This window comes from Mobula hypostoma, chromosome 17, assembly GCF_963921235.1.
Source record: "Mobula hypostoma chromosome 17, sMobHyp1.1, whole genome shotgun sequence".
Taxonomy (NCBI): Eukaryota; Metazoa; Chordata; class Chondrichthyes; order Myliobatiformes; family Myliobatidae; genus Mobula; species Mobula hypostoma.
In genome coordinates, this window is record NC_086113.1 from 42448342 (window position 1) to 42467373 (window position 19032).

The 19032-nt window shown below is 43.0% G+C and overlaps 1 protein-coding gene across 5 annotated transcripts in view; it reads right to left on the minus strand.

Moving 5' to 3' along the window:
* LOC134357975 (uncharacterized) overlaps positions 1 to 19032 on the minus strand; it is a 152993-nt gene that overhangs the window by 48031 nt on the left and 85930 nt on the right. For all 5 annotated transcript variants that reach the window (XR_010020767.1, XM_063069807.1, XM_063069805.1 and 2 more), the window contains exons 11-13: positions 16623 to 16647; positions 14861 to 14965; positions 3537 to 3668 (exon numbers count right to left, since the gene is read on the minus strand). Coding sequence is in view for 4 of the 5 variants with exons in the window: in XM_063069807.1 (XP_062925877.1) it covers positions 3537 to 3668; positions 14861 to 14965; positions 16623 to 16647 (262 nt within the window). In the remaining variant the exon portion in view is untranslated. The remainder of the gene's footprint in view (positions 1 to 3536; positions 3669 to 14860; positions 14966 to 16622; positions 16648 to 19032) is intronic.

The window sequence follows — 19032 nt, forward strand, 5'->3', positions numbered from 1 at the left end:
AGACCGGTTAGCCTAACGTCGGTGGTGGGGAAACTGCTGGAGTCAGTTATCAAGGATGTGATAACAGCACATTTGGAAAGCGGTGAAATGATCGGACAAAGTCAGCATGGATTTGTGAAAGGAAAATCATGTCTGACGAATCTCATAGAATTTTTTGAGGATGTAACTAGTAGAGTGGATAGGGGAGAACCAGTGGATGTGGTATATTTGGATTTTCAAAAGGCTTTTGACAAGGTCCCACACAGGAGATTAGTGTGCAAACTTAAAGCACACGGTATTGGGGGTAAGGTATTGGTGTGGGTGGAGAATTGGTTAGCAGACAGGAAGCAAAGAGTGGGAATAAACGGGACCTTTTCAGAATGGCAGGCGGTGACTAGGTACCGCAAGGCTCAGTGCTGGGACCCCAGTTGTTTACAATATATATTAATGACTTGGATGAGGGAATTAAATGCAGCATCTCCAAGTTTGCGGATGACACGAAGCTGGGTGGCAGTGTTAGCAGTGAGGAGGATGCTAAGAGGATGCAGGGTGACTTGGATAGGTTGGGTGAGTGGGCAAACTCATGGCAGATGCAATTTAATGTGGATAAATGTGAAGTTATCCACTTTGGTGGCAAAAATAGGAAAACAGATTATTAACTGAATGGTGGCCGATTAGGAAAAGGGGAGGTGCAACGAGACCTGGGTGTCATTATACACTAGTCGTTGAAAGGGGGGATCTGATTGAAACGTATAAGATCCTAAAGGGATTGGACAGGCTAGATGCAGGAAGATTGTTCCCGATGTTGGGGAAGTCCAGAACGAGGGGTCACAGTTTGAGGATAGAGGGGAAGCCTTTTAGGACCGAGATTAGGAAAAACTTCTTCACACAGAGAGTGGTGAATCTGTGGAATTCTCTGCCACAGCAAACTGTTGAGGCCAGTTCATTGGTTATGTTTAAGAGGGAGTTAGATATGGCCCTTGTGGCTACGGCGGTCAGGGGGTATGGAGGGAAGGCTGGGGCGGGGTTCTGAGTTGGATGATCAGCCATGATCATAATAAATGGCGGTGCAGGCTCGAAGGGCCGAATGGCCTACTCCTGCGCCTATTTTCTATGTTTCTATGTTTCTATGAAACTGATTCTGCAGTGCCTTAACAGCCATAAATACAAGAGATTCTGTAGGTGGTGGAAATCCAGAGCAACACATACAAAATGTTGGAGGAATTCAGCTGGACAGACAGCTTCTATAGAAAGAAATAAACAACTGACCTCTCAAACCAAGACTTTTCATCAGGATATGAAACATTAACTCTTTATTCTTTTCTATATATGCTGCCTGACCTGCTGAGTTCCTCCAGTATTATGTTACTCTTTTCAGCCGTTCTGTCCCATTGCACTAAATCAGAAGTCAAGCAGGTTGGAACCTTGGGTCATGTGCTTTTGCATGAAAACAAAGTGGTTATCATCCCTCACTATTTGGAATGTACATTTAATTAAATATTTAAGACCATAAGACATCAGAGCAGAAGTAGGTCATTTGGCCCATCGAGTCTGCTCCACCATTCAATCATGGGCTGGTCCAATTCTTCCAGTCATCCCCACTCCCCTGCCTTCTCCCCATACCCTTTGATGCCCTGGCTAATCAAGAACCCATCTATCTCTGCCTTAAATGCACCCAATGACTTCGCTTCCACAGCCGCTCATATCAACAAATTCCACAGATTTACCACTCTCTGACTAAAGTAATTTGTCTGCATCTCTGTTCTAAATGGATGTCCTTCAATCCTGAAGTCGTGCCCTCTTGTCCTGGACTCCCTTACCATGGGAAATAACTTTGCTATATCTAATCTGTTCAGGCCTTTTAACATTTGAAATATTTTGATGAGATCTCCCTGCCCCCCAATTCTCCTGAACTCCAGGGAATACAGCCCAAGAGCTGCCAGATATTCCTTATGGTAACCTCTTCAGTCCTGGAATCATTCTCGTGAATCTTCTCTGAACCCTCTCCAATGTCAGTATATACTTTCTATAATAAGGAGCCCAAATCTGCACACAATACTCCAGGTGTGGTCTCACCAGTGCCTTACAGAGCCTCAACATCACATCTCCACTTTTATATTCTATACCTCTAGAAATGAATGCCGCCTTCACCACTGAATCAACCTGGAGGTTAACCTTTAGGGTATCCTGCACAAGGACTCCCAAACTCTGCATTTTGAATTCTCTACCCATCTAAATAATAGTCTGCCCATTTATTTCTTCCACCAAAGTGCATGACCATACACTTTCCAACATTGTATTTCATTTGCCACTTCTTTGCCCATTCCGCTAAGCTATCTAAGTCTCTCTGCAGGCTCTCTGTTTCCTCAACACTGTCTGCTCCTCCACCTATCTTTGTATCGTTGGCAAATTTAGCCACAAATCCATTAATCCCATAGCCCAAATCATTGACGTACATCGTAAAAAGCAGCAGTCCCAACACTGACCCCTGTGGAACTCCACTGGTAACGGGCAGCCAGCCAGAATAGGATCCCTTTATTCCCACTCTCTGTTTTCTGCCGATCAGTGAACGCTCCACCCATGCTAGTAGCTCCCCTGTAATTCCATGAGATCTATTTAAATTCCTTGTTCGTGAATTTGTCAGCTGCTTCGGAAAACCTTTATAACAAAAGGAGTAGTATGGATTTATAAGAATTTCTCTATTCTTCTCTCTTCTTTGAATTCATCCAATTTCCTTGAAGTGCAATGATTGGATACTGATATTACAACATTTAACAAATGTCCTCGAGATACCTGAAAGCATTCTTCTGATGTTTCACAGCTACAGACAAGACAATGCCTTGATAATAGAGTCAGTTCCAATAACTGAAGATACCAAAATTTCTTTCAAGTATTGTCCGCTAGAATAATCAATACGAACCTCCGTGATCATGCAAATTTGCTATATGATACCATTATATAATGGATTCCCAATGTAGTGTGAGCAATTTTCATTTGGCTTCTATTATTTTACCTTATTGCTTGATTTATCATCCTCTTCCTCTTCAAAGTACGGAAACAATGATATATCCAAAGTGAAATCTACAGTTTCATTACATAGAATTCTCTGTAAACTCTGTCTAAATGCTCAACATTAAGTGGCACTGAACCAATTAATGACATAAAATAAATTAATTGTGATCTTTATATTTGTCTTTGGGGCGTTCATATAGGCTATGAGCTGTCATTTTGCAATGGCATTGATTTGTACAATAAGTAGAACTCCAGAAAAATTTTGCCGCCTCTTTGCCTCCTCCTCACAGGAGGATCACCATCACATGGATCATCTGACATACTGTCTTGTTCATTTTTCGTAATTGGTTTGAGAGAATTGTGTCCCATTTCAACTCCAAACAACATGAAAGTTAACCAAAAACTGTCAATGTGTTTTCCTGAATTAAATTATTTTTAAAAGCACATCCATATTTGTTAAAAATTCTTTTAACTTTCTAGACAATTTATAGAGAAATTATTAAGCATTTTAAGTTGCAATTGATTATCATGAAAGGAGTGCTTACCAATGGGGAGGATGTTTTGGTGGTTCTAAAACCTTAGTGTCATGATCTATTGATGTAATCATTGTTTCAAAGTCTGCTTCAGGACTAATATCCAGGAGCTGTAGTATGGCACTCATTCTGACTGAACGATTTCTGTTTAAAATTATAGAAATTTCTGTCAATCCAGAGTTTCCCAATTAAAGTGACTATAAAACATTTAACCCAAATTAATGCATAAAAACCTAGCAAAATAATATTATAAACAAATTTTTCCTAAGAATAATCAGCAGAGGAATATAACAAGAAAGCTGGGAACATAAAAGTTTCCTGTAAAAAGTGTCAAAATTCTCTTCAGCCTTCTGGAACATGCACATTAGAAACACCACAACACAGACTCTCAACAGCAACACTATTTTAAATGTTCCTTCACTAACTTTTGAACATTGGATACTGGCTTCTACAATGTCCTCAGAAAGGCAGATGGCAGAAAACTCAGCAGATCCTCATCAGTATGTAGGGATAACACATACAAAATACTGGACGAACTCAGCAGGTCAGGCAACATCTATAGAAATGAATAAACGGTCGATGTTTCAGGCCAAGACCCTTCATCATGGAAAGGAAGGGGTGGCTCTCCGGAATAAAAAAGTTGGGGGGGGCAGGGAAGGAGGACAAGTGAGGTGATAGATGAAGCCAGGTGGATGGGAAACATAAAGGGCTGGAGAAGAAGGACTCTGATAGGAGAGGAGAGTGGACCATAGGAGAAAGAGAAGGAGGATGGGCAATAGAAGAAGAGGGAAGGGGGAGGGGAAAAGAAAAAAAATAAGAAAAAAATTACAAGAAGAATGATGTTCATGCCATCAGGTTGGAGGTTATCTAGACAGAATATGAGGTATTGCTCTTTCACCCTAAGAGTGGTGACATCGTAGCAAAAGAGTAAGCCATGGACCGACAGGAATTAAAATGGTTAGCCACTGGGAAATTCTGCTTTTGGCAGATGGAGCAGGGGTGCTCAACAAAATGGTCCTCCAATTTACATCAGGTGTCACCAATGTAGAGGAGGCAGCATTAGGAGAACTGGGTACAATAGATAGCCCCAACAGATTCACAGGTGAAGTGCTGCCTCACCTGGAAGGACTGTTTGGGACCCCGATTGGAGATGAGGGAGGAGATGAATGAGCAAGTGTAGCATTTCTGTCATTTGCAGGGATATGTTCCAGGAGGAAGATTAGTGGGGAGGGATGAATAGACAAGGGAATCACAGAGGGAACAATCTCTGGAAAGTGGAGAGGAGATGGGAGGTAAAGATGTGTTCAATGGTAGGATCCCGTTGAAGATGACAGAGGTTGCTGAGTATGATGTGTTGGATGTGGAGGATCATGGAGTGGTAGATGAGAACAAGAGGAACTCTATCCCTGTTAAGGCAGCAGGAAGATAGGGTGAGCACAGATTTCTGGAAAATGGAGGAGATGCGGGTGAGGGCAACATCAACAGTGGAGGAAAGTGTGGGTGAGGCAGTATCAATGGGGAAGGAAGGTAAACTTATGTAAGGATACATACTAGATATGATGGAGTCAGGGACACAAATTTGGGCCACCGGTACCATCTGGGGGGAATAATTCTTAAAGTGATTTTGGCAAGGTATACACCGCTAGTGCTAGAAAATATGTGATAGCATTGCAGTGGTGGTAGCTTTCTGTGAGAGGAATACCAATCTGTAGTGATCTGCTCGGAAGACACAGATGTCTTTATCATGTCTTTAGCATTTTGTGACAAGACTGAGGCCCCATTGTTCCAGAAGTGTGGCACTAGAACCCGTACAAGGCTTGTAGACATCAGGAAAGTTGCTGCCACTGTTGGCGTAGACGTTTGTAGGGCTCTCATCAGGTTGCACACATATATAGGATGTGACACTGTAAGCGCTTTTGCAGGCAAGGGAAGACAAGTGCCCTAAAACTTCTGACTAGCAACAGGGAAACTCAGGACACATTCTTAGAGTTGGGTCAGGAATGGGACCTCTCCCCAGAACTGATGGACAAACTGGAGGCATTTACATGTCTCCTTTATGCCCCAAAAGCACCGACCACCAAGGTCAATGAGCTTAGGTATCACCTTTTCTGTGCCAAAAAAGGTGAAATCGAAAGTCATCAACAAAACATGCATAGTGAGCCAACTATCAGGCTGGCATATGGAGAAGATGTTTGGAGAAGGACCCACAAAGTGCCATGCCCTGTTGGCAGAGAATGGAAGATGGAGAGAGAAGAAGAAGCTGAACAGTTGGTGGTGCACTGGATGGAAGGCCAGCCAGCACCCGATGCCATCCTGGATCTACAGGCCTGTAACTGTCCAAAAAAATGTTCACTCCCAAGATGTATGTGTGCTGCAAATGGCCTCAGGTGTACTGACATGTGTAGACTGGCAGACTGTGAGAACCAGGCATCCACCTCAGAGAGTGTGGAAAGTTCAAATGATGATGTGGAAGACGTGGAAGACTTGGAAAATCATTATGATTATTAATAGGTTATGAAAGTATGGAAAACAAAGTATGGAAAGCAGCCTTTGATTAAATATATTCATTTTATACCCAAATGGGGCGTAGGTTATGGCCATGTGGATCCCCACATTTGAATTATTGTACTGTAATTCTATATGCTATGACAAAAGCTTAAGATTGTTTTGAATTGATACAACAGTATGGAAAAAATCATAACATTGATAAAACTCCAGAAATCTCTCCAAATGAGGTTTTTTACTTTTTGGGGGGTCGGGTAACATTTTCTGCTGTACTGATGTTAATATGAAATATATACAAAAAGTGCTTTACTTCTTTGAATTCCTGAATAAATTCTCCACAAATCCATGTGATTATATGTGTCCTAGGGTTTTTATTGAATTTTCCAAAATAAACAAGACAAATATTTTTCTAAAAATGAAATGATTCATTCTACTGAAATTGGGCACTGTACTGGGAGTGCCACCAATGACATAGTTTTTAATGCAGAATTTTATACCAATATTTGATGAAAAGTGCTTGAACTCAGCTATCATTGTGACAAATTTCAATATTGAGGGATCACGGATGACAAAATACCACTAGGTTGAATATATATGTTGTAATTTATATTGGCCACTTTTCAGAAATGCTTATTTTAGGGTAGTGTTATAAAATGCATGATAGCACACATAAAGCTACCACTGGTGCAATGCTATCACATATTTTCTAACTCTAGAGATGTATTCCTTGCCAAAAATCACTATGAGCATAATTCCCCTCAGATGGTACCGACCAACCCTACTGGCTCATGGACTAATATGCTTTTACCATGTCTATGCCCCTCATAATCATATATACCTCTATTAGGTCACTCTTCAATCTCCTACATTCCAGGAAATAAAGTCCCAGTCTGTGTAACCTCTCCTTGTAACTCGGGGCCACAAATCTTGCCAACATCCTGTTAAATCTTTTCTGCACTGTTTCTAGTTTAATAAAATCTTTCCTATAATATCCATATTTAATATTTCAGTATTATCTAAGTAATACTGCAAATATATTGCTTCATGAAGCATCCTTTGTTGTTTACATAATTCATTACATGTTATATGTAATTAGGAAAATAACTGATGATATAATTTGCTCCAGGAATATTTTCAGTCAATTTTCTTTTTACAAGATATTTGACTTCTTGCATTTAACATAGAACATTGAATTGTACAGCACAGTACAGGCCCTTCAGCCCACAATGTTGTGCTGACCCTCAAACCCTGCCTCCCACCTAAGCCCCCACCTTAAATTCCTCCATATACCTGTCTAGTAGTCTCTTAAACTTCACTAGTGTATCTGCCTCCACCACTGACTCAGGCAGTGCATTCCACGCACCAACCACTCTCTGAGTAAAAAACCTTCCTCTAATATTCCCCTTGAACTTCCCACCCCTTACCTTAAAGCCATGTCCTCTTGTATTGAGCAGTGGTGCCCTGCGGAAGAGGCGCTGGCTATCCACTCCATCTATTCCTCTTATTATCTTGTACACCTCTATCATGACTCCTCTCATCCTCCTTCTCTCCAAAGAGTAAAGCCCTAGCTTCCTTAATCTCTGATCATAATGCATACTCTCTAAACCAGGCAGCATCCTGATAAATCTCCACTGTACCCTTTCCAGTGCTTCCACGTCCTTCCTATAGTGAGGCGACCAGAACTGGACACAGTACTCCAAGTGTGGCCTACCCAGAGTTTTATAGAGCTGCATCATTGCATCTCAACTCTTAAACTCTATCCCTCGACTTATGAAAGCTAACACCCCATAAGCTTTCTTAACTACCCTATCCACCTGTGAGGCAACTTTCAGGGATCTGTGGACATGTACCACCAGATCCCTCTGCTCCTCCACACTACCAAGTATCCTGCCATTTACTTTGTACTCTGCCTTGGAGTTTGTCCTTCCAAAGTGTACCACCTCACACTTCTCTGGTTGAACTCCATCTGCCACTTCTTAGCCCACTTCTGCATCCTATCAATGTCTCTCTGCAATCTTTGACAATCCTCTACACTATCTACAACACCACCAACCTTTGTGTCATCTGCAAACTTGCCAACCCACCCTTCTACCCCCACATCCAGGTTGTTAATAAAAATCACGAAAAGTAGAGGCCCCAGAACAGTTCCTTGTGGGACACCACTAGTCACAATCCTCCAATCTGAATGTACTCCCTCCACCATGACCCTCTGCCTTCTGCAGGCAAGCCAATTCTGAATCCACCTGGCCAAACTTCCCTGGATCCCATGCCTTCTGACTTTCTGAATAAGCCTATGGTGTGGAACCTTGTCAAATGCCTTACTAAAATCCATATAGATCACATCCACTGCCCTACCCTCATCTATATGCCTGGTCACCTCCTCAAAGAACTCTACCAGGCTTGTTAGACACAATCTGCCCTTCACAAAGCCATGCTGACTGTCCCTGATCAGACCATGACTCTCTAAATGCCCATAGATCCTATCTCTAAGGATCTTTTCCAACAGCTTTCCCACCACAGACATAAGGCTCACTGGTCTATAATTACCCAGACTATCCCTACTACCTTTTTTGAACAAAGGGACAACATTCGCCTCCCTCCAATCCTCCAGTACCATTCCCATGGACAATGAGGACATAAAGATCCTAGCCAGAGGCTCAGCAATCTCTTCCCTTGCCTCGTGGAGCAGCCTGGGAAATATTCCGTCAGGCCCCGGGGACTTATCCATCCTAATGTATTTTAACAATTCCAACACCTCCTCTCCCTTAATATCAACATGCTCCAGAACATCTACCTCACTCATATTGTCCTCACCATCATCAAATTCCCTCTCATTGAAGAGAAGTATTCATTGAGGACCTCGCTCACTTCCACAGCCTCCAGGCACATTTCCCACCTTTATCTCTAATCGGTCCTACCTTCACTCCTGTTCTCCTTTTTTTCTTCACATAATTGAAGAATGCCCAATTTCACAAGGTCACATAATTCTCACTATCAGAAATGCTGGCTTAAGAATCCTGTTCTCCAGTAATTTATGCTTGATAATGCCCTGCTGCCTCTCAACCAGCAATAGTTAAAACTTGTTGAAAATGTAGTATTGCCAAGATCTTTGTCATTGCTATTCAGTAAGACTAGTAACAAAAATCGAGCAACCATTAAAAATATTCTTTACCAGAGGCAATCAATTTTCAACCATTAACAATAGCGGAAATAATAATGTATCAAAGAGCTTACCACACAGTTCTTAAACGCACAGTCATATTCATATAGTCCACATTTTAACGTATGGTCATGGTTACTTTCTGACAAATGGCCTTTTAATTTGCACTCATCAAGTCCTACACAACCTTGTAATAATGCCGACATAATCTGTTTAAATGATAGTGTGTGAGGGTGAAATATTGGCAAGGACATCGGGGAGAAAAATTCAGTTCTTTTAAAGACTGCTTTTGTATCTGTGACAAGAATACACATAGATAAAGATGTTAGTTGTCTTGTGCTGGCACCAATGGGATCAGCAGTTGGTCTGCCACCTGCCTTCAGGAGAGAGAGAGATAAGGAAAACAATGAAGCAGCATTTGGAGATGTGTAATGAAAGGACGGGAGAGAGAGTAACAGAAAGCGAGCTGTCAAGAGCGGCTCCCCCTTTGAACCCTGAACTGTTTGAAGTGATGGACAGGCGATACTCCAGCAGGGGGATAAAAAGGGACAGGTTCGCTGAGACACACACACGACACCCGAGGTAACGAGACCCTGGAAGCGATGCGTCTCTCACAAGTCGGTGGGAAGTTTTGGAAGGCCGGTTGCGGGACCGGGCCATAGACACACAGGGTGGAAAGGCACGATCGGCGGGAACCTGGTGTGTGTCCACCCTTGCCTGGGTGCCAGGTTCACCGCAGGGAAAAGATCGTATCTGGAAATGGAGGGGTCACGGTCAGTGACCTCAGATGACATCACAAAGGACTCACCCGAAAGCTGACTGCGAAGGTCTGTGTGGAAGCCGTTTTGAATATTCATTCGGTTTTGCTCTCTCTCTCCTTCCCCCACACTGTCCATCTCTCACGGCAGCGATTACTGCGAACTGAACTGAACTAAATTGAACTGAACTTTGCGTCACTTTGAAACTGGTCATTTACCCCTAGACAACGATAGAGCTTGATTGATCCTGTTATCTTAATTCTGTGTACATGTATGTTTATCATTGATGAACTGTTGCATTCATTATCCTTTTGATTAGAGTACTCTGTTGCTTGTTTCTTTAATAAAACTTTCTTAGTTCTAGTAATCCAGACTCCAACTGAGTGATCCATTTCTGCTGGTTTGGCAACCCAGTTACGGGGTATATAACATAAGTGGGGGCTCGTCTGGGATTTCGAATGCTAAATTTGGGACGGAGTAAATTGATTGGGTCAAAATTCCCGAAAGAAAGAAAAGAGAAACATCAGAAATGGAGGCTGAGGAAATTATAAAGGCGCCGACCTTGGAGGCATTAGAGGATGCCAGGAAATCGGAATTGGTAGCTGTGGCCAAACGGTTGAATTTTGCTAAGGGGAAGTCGACAATGAGGAGAGAGGAGATATACACAGAACTATGGTAGAGCACTATGTATCTAAAGGTGTGTTTCCCCAAGGCGAGCTGGAGGAGGTGCCTATTGAAAAACCTGCTGGAGACGCGGTACAGGTGCAGCTTGAAAAACTGAGAGTCGAGCACAAGTTCCGGGTACGGCAGTTAGAACACGAAGAGAAGCAGTTAGAAAGGAGGGAGAAAGAGAGAGAGTTAGAAAGGCAGGAGAAAGAGAGAGAGTTAGAAAGGCAGGAGAGAGAGAGAGAGAGACAGCTGGAGCAAGAGGAGAAACAGAGGGAAAGGGAATTCGAGCTGGAGAAGTTAAAGATAAGGGAAGAGCAGGGGCCCGTGCTGAACCAAGGTGGAGGGTTCCGGGCGACCCAGGAAGTTAGGCTGGTTCCCCCATTTGACGATACCGACGTGGATCGGTACTTTCTCCATTTCGAAAAAGTTGCTACAAGTCAGGACTGGCCGAGGGATAAGTGGGCTGTGTTACTTCAGAGTGTACTGAAAGGGAAAGCCCAAGAAGCTTACTCAGCTTTGTCCGCGGAAAATGCACAGAGTTATGAGGTGGTGAAAGAGGCCATCCTCAGGATTTATGAGTTGGTCCCGGAGGCATACCGGCAGAGGTTCCGGAATGCGAGGAAGCAGTGGGACCGCACGTATTTAGAGTTTGCCCGTGAGATGCAGACATATTGTGAGCGTTGGTGCGCCTCAAAGGGGGTAGAGGGGGATTATGACAGACTGCTACAGCTGATCCTGATTGAGCAGTTTAAAGGTTGTGTCCCTGAGGGTATGAGACCCTACCTAGATGAGAAAGAGGCAGCCACGTTAGCTGCAACTGCTAAGTTAGCGGATGAGTATGCGTTGACGCATAAAATGAAGTTTGCCCCGAGTAAAGGCTACCAGAAGGGTAGTCAGGATGGCGGGGAGAGTCCGCCAGAAAAGTCAGAACGTAAGCCGTGGACTAGTGAGAAGGATAAGGTAGACCGGGAGCAGTCTGGTAGGAAGTCTCCTGGGGTCGTCTGTTATAATTGCGGGAAAGTCGGACACTTTGCGTCCAGGTGCTTTGCCCCAAAGAAGGAGACGGGAAAAGGAAAAACGGCGATTTTGACTGGCTGTATCGAGTTGGTAAACAAACTGCTAGGACAGGACAGGTCTGTTAAAGTTCAGGAAGGGCACGGGAGGTTTATCTCGGCCGGATTGGTGTCAGTGAAGGAGGGGTTAAAACCAGTTCCAGTGCGGATCTGGAGAGACACGGGAGCATGTCAGTCACTAATACTGAAGAGTGTATTAGAGTTTAGCTCAGAGACCCAGACTGGGGAGGTCACGGTCAAAGGTATTGGGGAAGGGACAGAGACAGTCCTTTTGCACCAGATACACTTACAAAGCAACCTGGTCTCTGGACTAGTCACGATCGGGGTGAGGCCCGAATTACCGATGAAAGGCGTGAAAGTCTTGCTCGGTAATGACCTCGCCGGGGAAATCGTGTTCCCAGCCGTGAGATTGACAAGTCAGCCTGCCAGCATTGAGGCCCCGCCCATGGACTCACAGGTTCATCACAGGACTGCGGTAGTAAATTTAGCTGAGACGTTTCTGCTAGCCTTGTACGAGAAAGGGATAGAAAGTGAAAAGAAGGAGTGTAGGGAGACAGAGGTAGTGAGGGAGCTGAGACAGACTTAGCATTAGCCAGGAAAGAATTTGTGCAGGCGTGGGAGCGAGACGAGGGGCTGATGGTTTTGGCAGAGACAGCTCTCTCTGACACAGACTTAACAAGGGAATTAGTAGGTTATTGTGTGGAGGAGGAAGTGCTAAGGAAGAAAGGGAGACCGAGTACCGTACCCGCAGATGAGGAATGGGGGGTGGTGCAAAAGAATTATGGGGATGAGATTTTTAACCTGGCCCACAAGGTACCCCCCGGTGGACATTTTGCGGTGCTGGAGGAAACAGTTGGTGGAATCATGAAAGAGGTTTACCGGCTGCACCGGAGCAAGGATGTTATTGATTATGGCCGACACAAACTGAGACGGTCACAGGCTTTTGATATGCTAACAAACCTAGTCGGTGTTAGCGCGGAAATCAATGAAGCTAGGGTCCCCCTGATAAGAGAAAAAACCATTTTGAAAAGGTGAGTATGGTATCGACCAGATGGGAGAAGGCTATTGTTTTGGCCAGCTCTGCTGATAAGGTCTCTCCCTTAATCCCCGAACAAAGCGACTCTTTAGGAGAAGTAATTAAACGACTTGCACACGTATGTTTGATTGTTCCGAGGTGATGCAAAGAACTGGGACATTGGGTGGTGTCTGTTACGGTTGGCCAGGCTAGCTAGCACCAGCCCTATAGAATGAGTAATTCAGTGACTAAAGGACTGACGAACACAGAGGTGTGTATTGGCGATGTAATACGGCTGTCTGAAGCCAGCTTGATAGTGAACCTTGAAAAAAATGAGTTCGGCCACACGAAAGTCACTTACCTGGGAATTGTGGTGACACAGGGGCAGCTGGCAGTGATGCAAGCTACAGCGCGGGCTATCTCTGACATCCCAACCCCGACAGACAAGAGGGCCCTCAGAAGGCTCTTGGAGATGGTGGGGTACTGTAGGAAGTTTTGCAATAACTCTGCGGTTACTACCCCTCCCCCCCCCCACTAAGCCCTTGCAAGAGAAAACCAAGTTGGAATGGGACGACCCTTGTTATTGTGGCTCAGGACGAAACCCAATGAGAGGTTACATTGATCGCAATTCATCAATGTTTTTGGCCACTATGAAGTTTGCTAAGTTGGAGCCTGGTCTAAGGGATTATTAATAACACATATAAAAGGAACAGAAAAAGTGACGGCTGACTGTCTGTCAGGTGTTGACAACTTCAAATTTGCTGTATTAGCCAAATAGCTGATAAAGATGTATATTTGTGTGTATCAAATAATGCATTCATGTTTGTAATTTTTACCCCCAGTAAAAATCCTTAAAGGGGGGAAGTGTGACAAGAATACACATAGATAAAGATGTTAGCTGTCTTGTGCTGGCACCAGTGGGATCAGCAGTTGGTCTGCCACCTGCCTTCAGGAGAGAGAGAGATAAGGAAAACAATGGAGCAGCATTTGGAGATGTGTAATGAAGGGACGGGAGAGAGAGTAACAGAAAGAGAGCTGTCAAGAGCGGCTCCCCCTTTGAACCCTGAACTGTTTGAAGTGATGGACAGGCGATACCCCAACAGGGGGATAAAAAGGGACAGGTTCGCTAAGACACACACACGACACCCGAGGTAACGAGACCCTGGAAGCGGTGCGTCTCTCACAAGTCGGTGGGAAGTTTTGGAAGGCTGGTTGCGGGACCGAGCAATAGACGCACAGGGTGGAAAGGCACAAACGGCGGGAACCTGGTGTGTGTCCACCCTTGCCTGGGTGCCAGGTTCACCGCAGGGAAACGATCGTATCTGGAAACGGAGGGGTCACGGTCGGTGACCTCAGATGACATCACAAAGGACTCGCCCGAAAGCTGACTGCGAAGGTCTGTGTGGAAGCCGTTTTGAATATTCATTCGTTTTTGCTCTCTCTCTCTCCTTCCCCCACACTGTCCATCTCCCACGGCAGCGATTACTGCGAACTGAACTGAACTAAATTGAACTGAACTTTGCGTCACTTTGAAACTGGTCATTTACCCCCACACAACGATAGAGCTTGATTGATCCTGTTATCTTAATTCTGTGTACATGTATGTTTATCATTGATGAACTGTTGCATTCATTATCCTTTTGATTAGAGTACTGTGTTGCTTGCTTCTTTAATAAAACATTCTTAGTTATAGTAATCCAGATTCCAACTGAGTGATCCATTTCTGCTGGTTTGGCAACCCAGTTACGGGGTACGTAACATACCTTAATCAGTCAATCTGATGATACCAATGGACCCTATGTATTGTCTTGCTCAAAATTCAGCAGAGGTGCAACAAACAACAATCTTCACATTGTTAACCATTAGAGCTACCACTGGTCACAGCTTTTATTGAGTTAGTAGTGTTAATTACATTCCCAATACTCTCCATCAGAGTATTTTTTTACATTTCCTTGATAATTCTATTATTTCCAATTGAGAATGAAAACCCTTCACAGACAGTTAAGTTGGCTTTTAATGGGTGTAGGGTGTGGGTTATCACTTGTTGAAAACATTTTAACAAAATTAAGGCCACTATAGTTATTAATAAAGTAACTTTTTTGCCATATTTGAAAATTAGTAGGAGTGCAGTTTGTAGTAATATGCATTGTACTTACCCCCTCTTCAACAATAACCTTTTGTGTGTCACTTTGGCCATGGTTTGCTGCAAATTGGTGAAAGTCGCTTTCAACGTTTCAACTTTATCCACACTCCCCTTTAATCTAAACAAAAAACAAATTCAGTATAATAAACATTTCCTTGCACCCATTCCACCTGATTGCATTCACCATATGCTGCTTACCTGCACCCCTCCCCGAACAAATGAACGTAAACTGGGGTTTGCTTCCAAAAGGGCCCAAATCATTTTTTAGAATCAGCTATTAGACTTTCTTTGTATATGTGATTTACTATCAGCAAATGGTGTATTATGTGAACCATCATGGATGTCTTACTTAAAAAATGCTGGTGAATGCAGCAGGCCAGGCAGCATCTATAGGAAGAGGTACAGTCAATGTTTCGGGCCAAGACCCTTCGTCAGAACTAACTGAAAGAAGAGATAGTAAGAAATCTGAAAGTGGGAGGGGGAGGGGAGATCCAAAATGATAGGAGAAGACAGGAGAGGGAAGGATGGAGCTAAGAGCTGGGAAGTAGATTGGCAAAAGGGATACGAGGCTGGAGAAGGGAGAGGATCATGGGACAGGAGGTCTAGGGAGAAAGAAAGGTGGGAGAGGGGAGCGCAGAGGATGGGCAAGGAGTTATAGTGAGAGAAGCAGAGGGAGAAGAAAAAAGAGAGAAAAAAATTTTTTATAAATAAATAAATAAATAGATAGATAAATAAATAGGTAGATAGATAGATAGATAAATAAGGGATGGGGTACGAAGGGGAGGTGGGGCATTAACAACAGTTAGAGAAGTCAGTATTTATGCCATCAGGTTGGAGGCTACCCAGACAGAATATAAGGTGTTGTTCCTCCAACCTGAGTGTGGCTTCATCTTGACAATAGAGGAGACCGTGGATAGGCATATCAGAATGGGAATGGGACGTGAAATTAAAATGTGTTGCAACTAGGAGATCCTGCTTTCTCTGGCGGACAGAGCGTAGGTGTTCAGTGAAACGGTCTCCCAGCCTGCGTCGGGTCTTGCCAATATATAAAAGGCTGCATTGAGAAGCTGGATCTCCCAGTGGCCACACATTTTAATTCCACATCCCATTCCCATTCTGATATGTCAATCCAAGGCCTCCTCAACTGTCAAGATGAAGCCACACTCAGGTTGGAGGAACAACACCTCATATTCCGTCTGGGTAGCCTCCAACCTGACGGCATGAACATTGACGTCTCTAACTTCCGTTAATGCCCCACCTTCCCTTTGTACCCCATCCCTTATTTATTTATTTATTTGTTTATCCCCCCCCCCTTCTCTTTTTTCTCCCTCTGTTCCTCTCACTATAACTCCTTGCCCATCCTCTGGGCTCCCCTCCCCCTTTCTTTCTCCCTAGCCCTCCTGTCCCATAATCCTCTGCCTTCTCCAGCCTCCTATCCCTTTTGCCAATCAACTTTCCAGCTCTTAGCTCCATCCCTCCCTCTCCTGTCTTCTCCTATAACTTCTGATCTCCACTCCCCCCCCCCACTTTCAAATCTCTTACTATCTCTCCTTTCAGTTAGTCCTGACGAAGGGTCTCGGCCCGAAACGTTGACTGTACCTCTTCATATAGGTGCTGCCTGGCCTGCTGCGTTCACCAGCATTTTTCATGTGTGTTGCTTGAATTTCCAGCATTTGCAGATTTCCTCATGTTTCTGGATGTCTTACTTGCTTGTTTTAAAGTTTACGACATTTTAGACATTAGACTGCATAAAACAAAAATATATTAACACTCACTTTTGACGAAAGCGTTGTTCTGTTACTAAATTAGAAAGAAAATTAATATTAAGTCATTAAAAATTGAAACAAAAATTTAAAGTTACTCTCTATAGTAAATAGACAAATTTATTTTAAAATCTTTTTAATCTCCACATGCAAGAACATAGTTTCAGTTGGAGAAAAATCATTTAAAACCGTGTCTCTTAGCTACAAAATAGAGCAATTATTTTATATAAGCAACACACATAAAAATTGCTGATGAACGCAGCAGGTCAGTCATCTGCAGATTTCCTCGTGTTTGAGTAATTATTTTATATTCTCAGTCTTTAAATCTCATTCTGGATTTTCTCCATAGTGATCTAACTGAAGTGATTAATGTTGTTAACAGCAAGAGCACAAAGCATGAATGCTCAGATAGAATACATACTATCTTAAAAGCATGCACTATGATGCCAATGTACTGGAGATTCAGATCAGTTTGCCTTGGAGCTTGCTGTGGATTTTCGGTGCTTGCATCCTCTTTGAGCATCTGTGATTTGAAGACACGGTGCATTGTTTCCTTTTCCATTAGGGTACATTACCTTCAAGTTCCAAATTAATCAGAGTTGACTGAATAATGTCTGCACTCCTTGTAGTGGTAGTGAGCACTGTACCGCAGGGACCACGGAAGAGAAAAATAGCTGATGTGATGCCGAAGGTCATTATTTCAGGCTGAAAGGTGTTGCATATTTAATATTTCAGTATTATCTAAGTAATACTGTAAATATTTTGCTTGATGAAGCATCCTTTGTTGTTTACATTATTCATTATATGTTATATGTAAAAGTACGTGAATGGCATACATCATTACGCCGCTATGTAATACGTGCTTGCCTCACTGAAAGCAAAACTAAATTAAAGTAGACATGCATTATTTTCTGACTCTTGAGTATTTCTTTCAATTAGTTTAATGTTTTAGAGTTACAAAATGAGTTAATAGTAAAATAAGTTAACACTCACAAAATCAGTGAAAGTAACAAATATTATCTGTAACCACACACATTATTATACTCACATAATTTCTACAACCCTATTCAAATCACACCATCCATTTGACACATAGACTCTAACACCCTAACAAACAATTTTTTCTCTCTTGCATAAAATGATAGCTTAGGGATGAATATGTTGGAGGATAAATACAAGCAAATAATGGCGCAGATGCCACAAAGTCCACAAACATCATCTGTTGTATGTGGTCTCAATCTCCACCACAATATAGATAAAGCCAACCCAAATTATCTGCTGCAGTGAATGTTCAGATTGCTATAATTGACAGGTGTGGGTGTTGGAGCATGGAGAGAGAAATGCCCTCCTCATACTTAATCCTTCTCCTCATATCTCTTATTCCCACTTACTAAAAAACGCTATCTCACAGACTGCCTAAATAGACTCCCTCCTTAGAAAGAACCTGATTTTGTGCCTTTCCCATTTAAGGTAGAAAAGAAAGCTAATTTCAACCTACCTTTACTGAAGAAGCTCAAGATTCAGAGCAGGAATCTTGTTATCCAGCACATCCCACCCAACTCAAATCCACTTCATATAGCATATACCTTGGAAGCAGGATCTGTGTTATATCACCAGGAGTAAATGGCCTACAGTTAAGCCAAGGAAAAGCCTAGCATACTTGCCATATCCCTAGGAAGGAAGATCACTTTGCTGTTCTAGTGGACTTTGGATTAAAAACTTTATCATGTTTAAGCTGCCTTTTAAAGCACACAGGGACATGGTTAAAACAAAACTTTATTTGCGCAGTACAGAATGTGAAATGTAAGAAATGTGAGGACTAACAGGTGCAACCTTCTTGAAAAGCTATGAGTCACTCTGGCCTTGCAACTGATAATAGAACACTGTGATAACATGAAAAAAGTTTGTTGCTCCAAGGACTTTGAAATTTCACAAGATCATACTTGACGGTCAGGTATTGCTGTGTTGTGGTTGTGGGTATTGCTGAACTGTGGAACTAAACATCTAAAGAAACACACTGTATGAAAGGATAGGCAGGTTGAAAGAATGGGTGGGGTGGCTCGGTTGGTAAAAAATGAGATCAAATCCTTAGAAAGAGGATCAGAAGATGTAGAATCCTGGTTGGTAGAGTTAAGAAACAGCAAAGGTAAAGAGACCTTGATGCAAGTTATATGCATACCTTCAAACAGTAGCCAGAATGTGGGTTATAAATTACCATAGGAGCTAGAAAAAGCATGTAAAAAGGGCAATTTTGTGATAGGCATGGGGGATTTCAATATGCATGTAGATTGGGGAGATCAGGTTGGTGCTGGATCCCAAAAGAGGGAATTTGTAGAATGTCTATGAGATGGCTTTTTAGAGCAGCTTTGTGCTTCAGCCAACTAAGGTAACAGCAGTTTTGGATAGGGGGTGATGTGGTGAT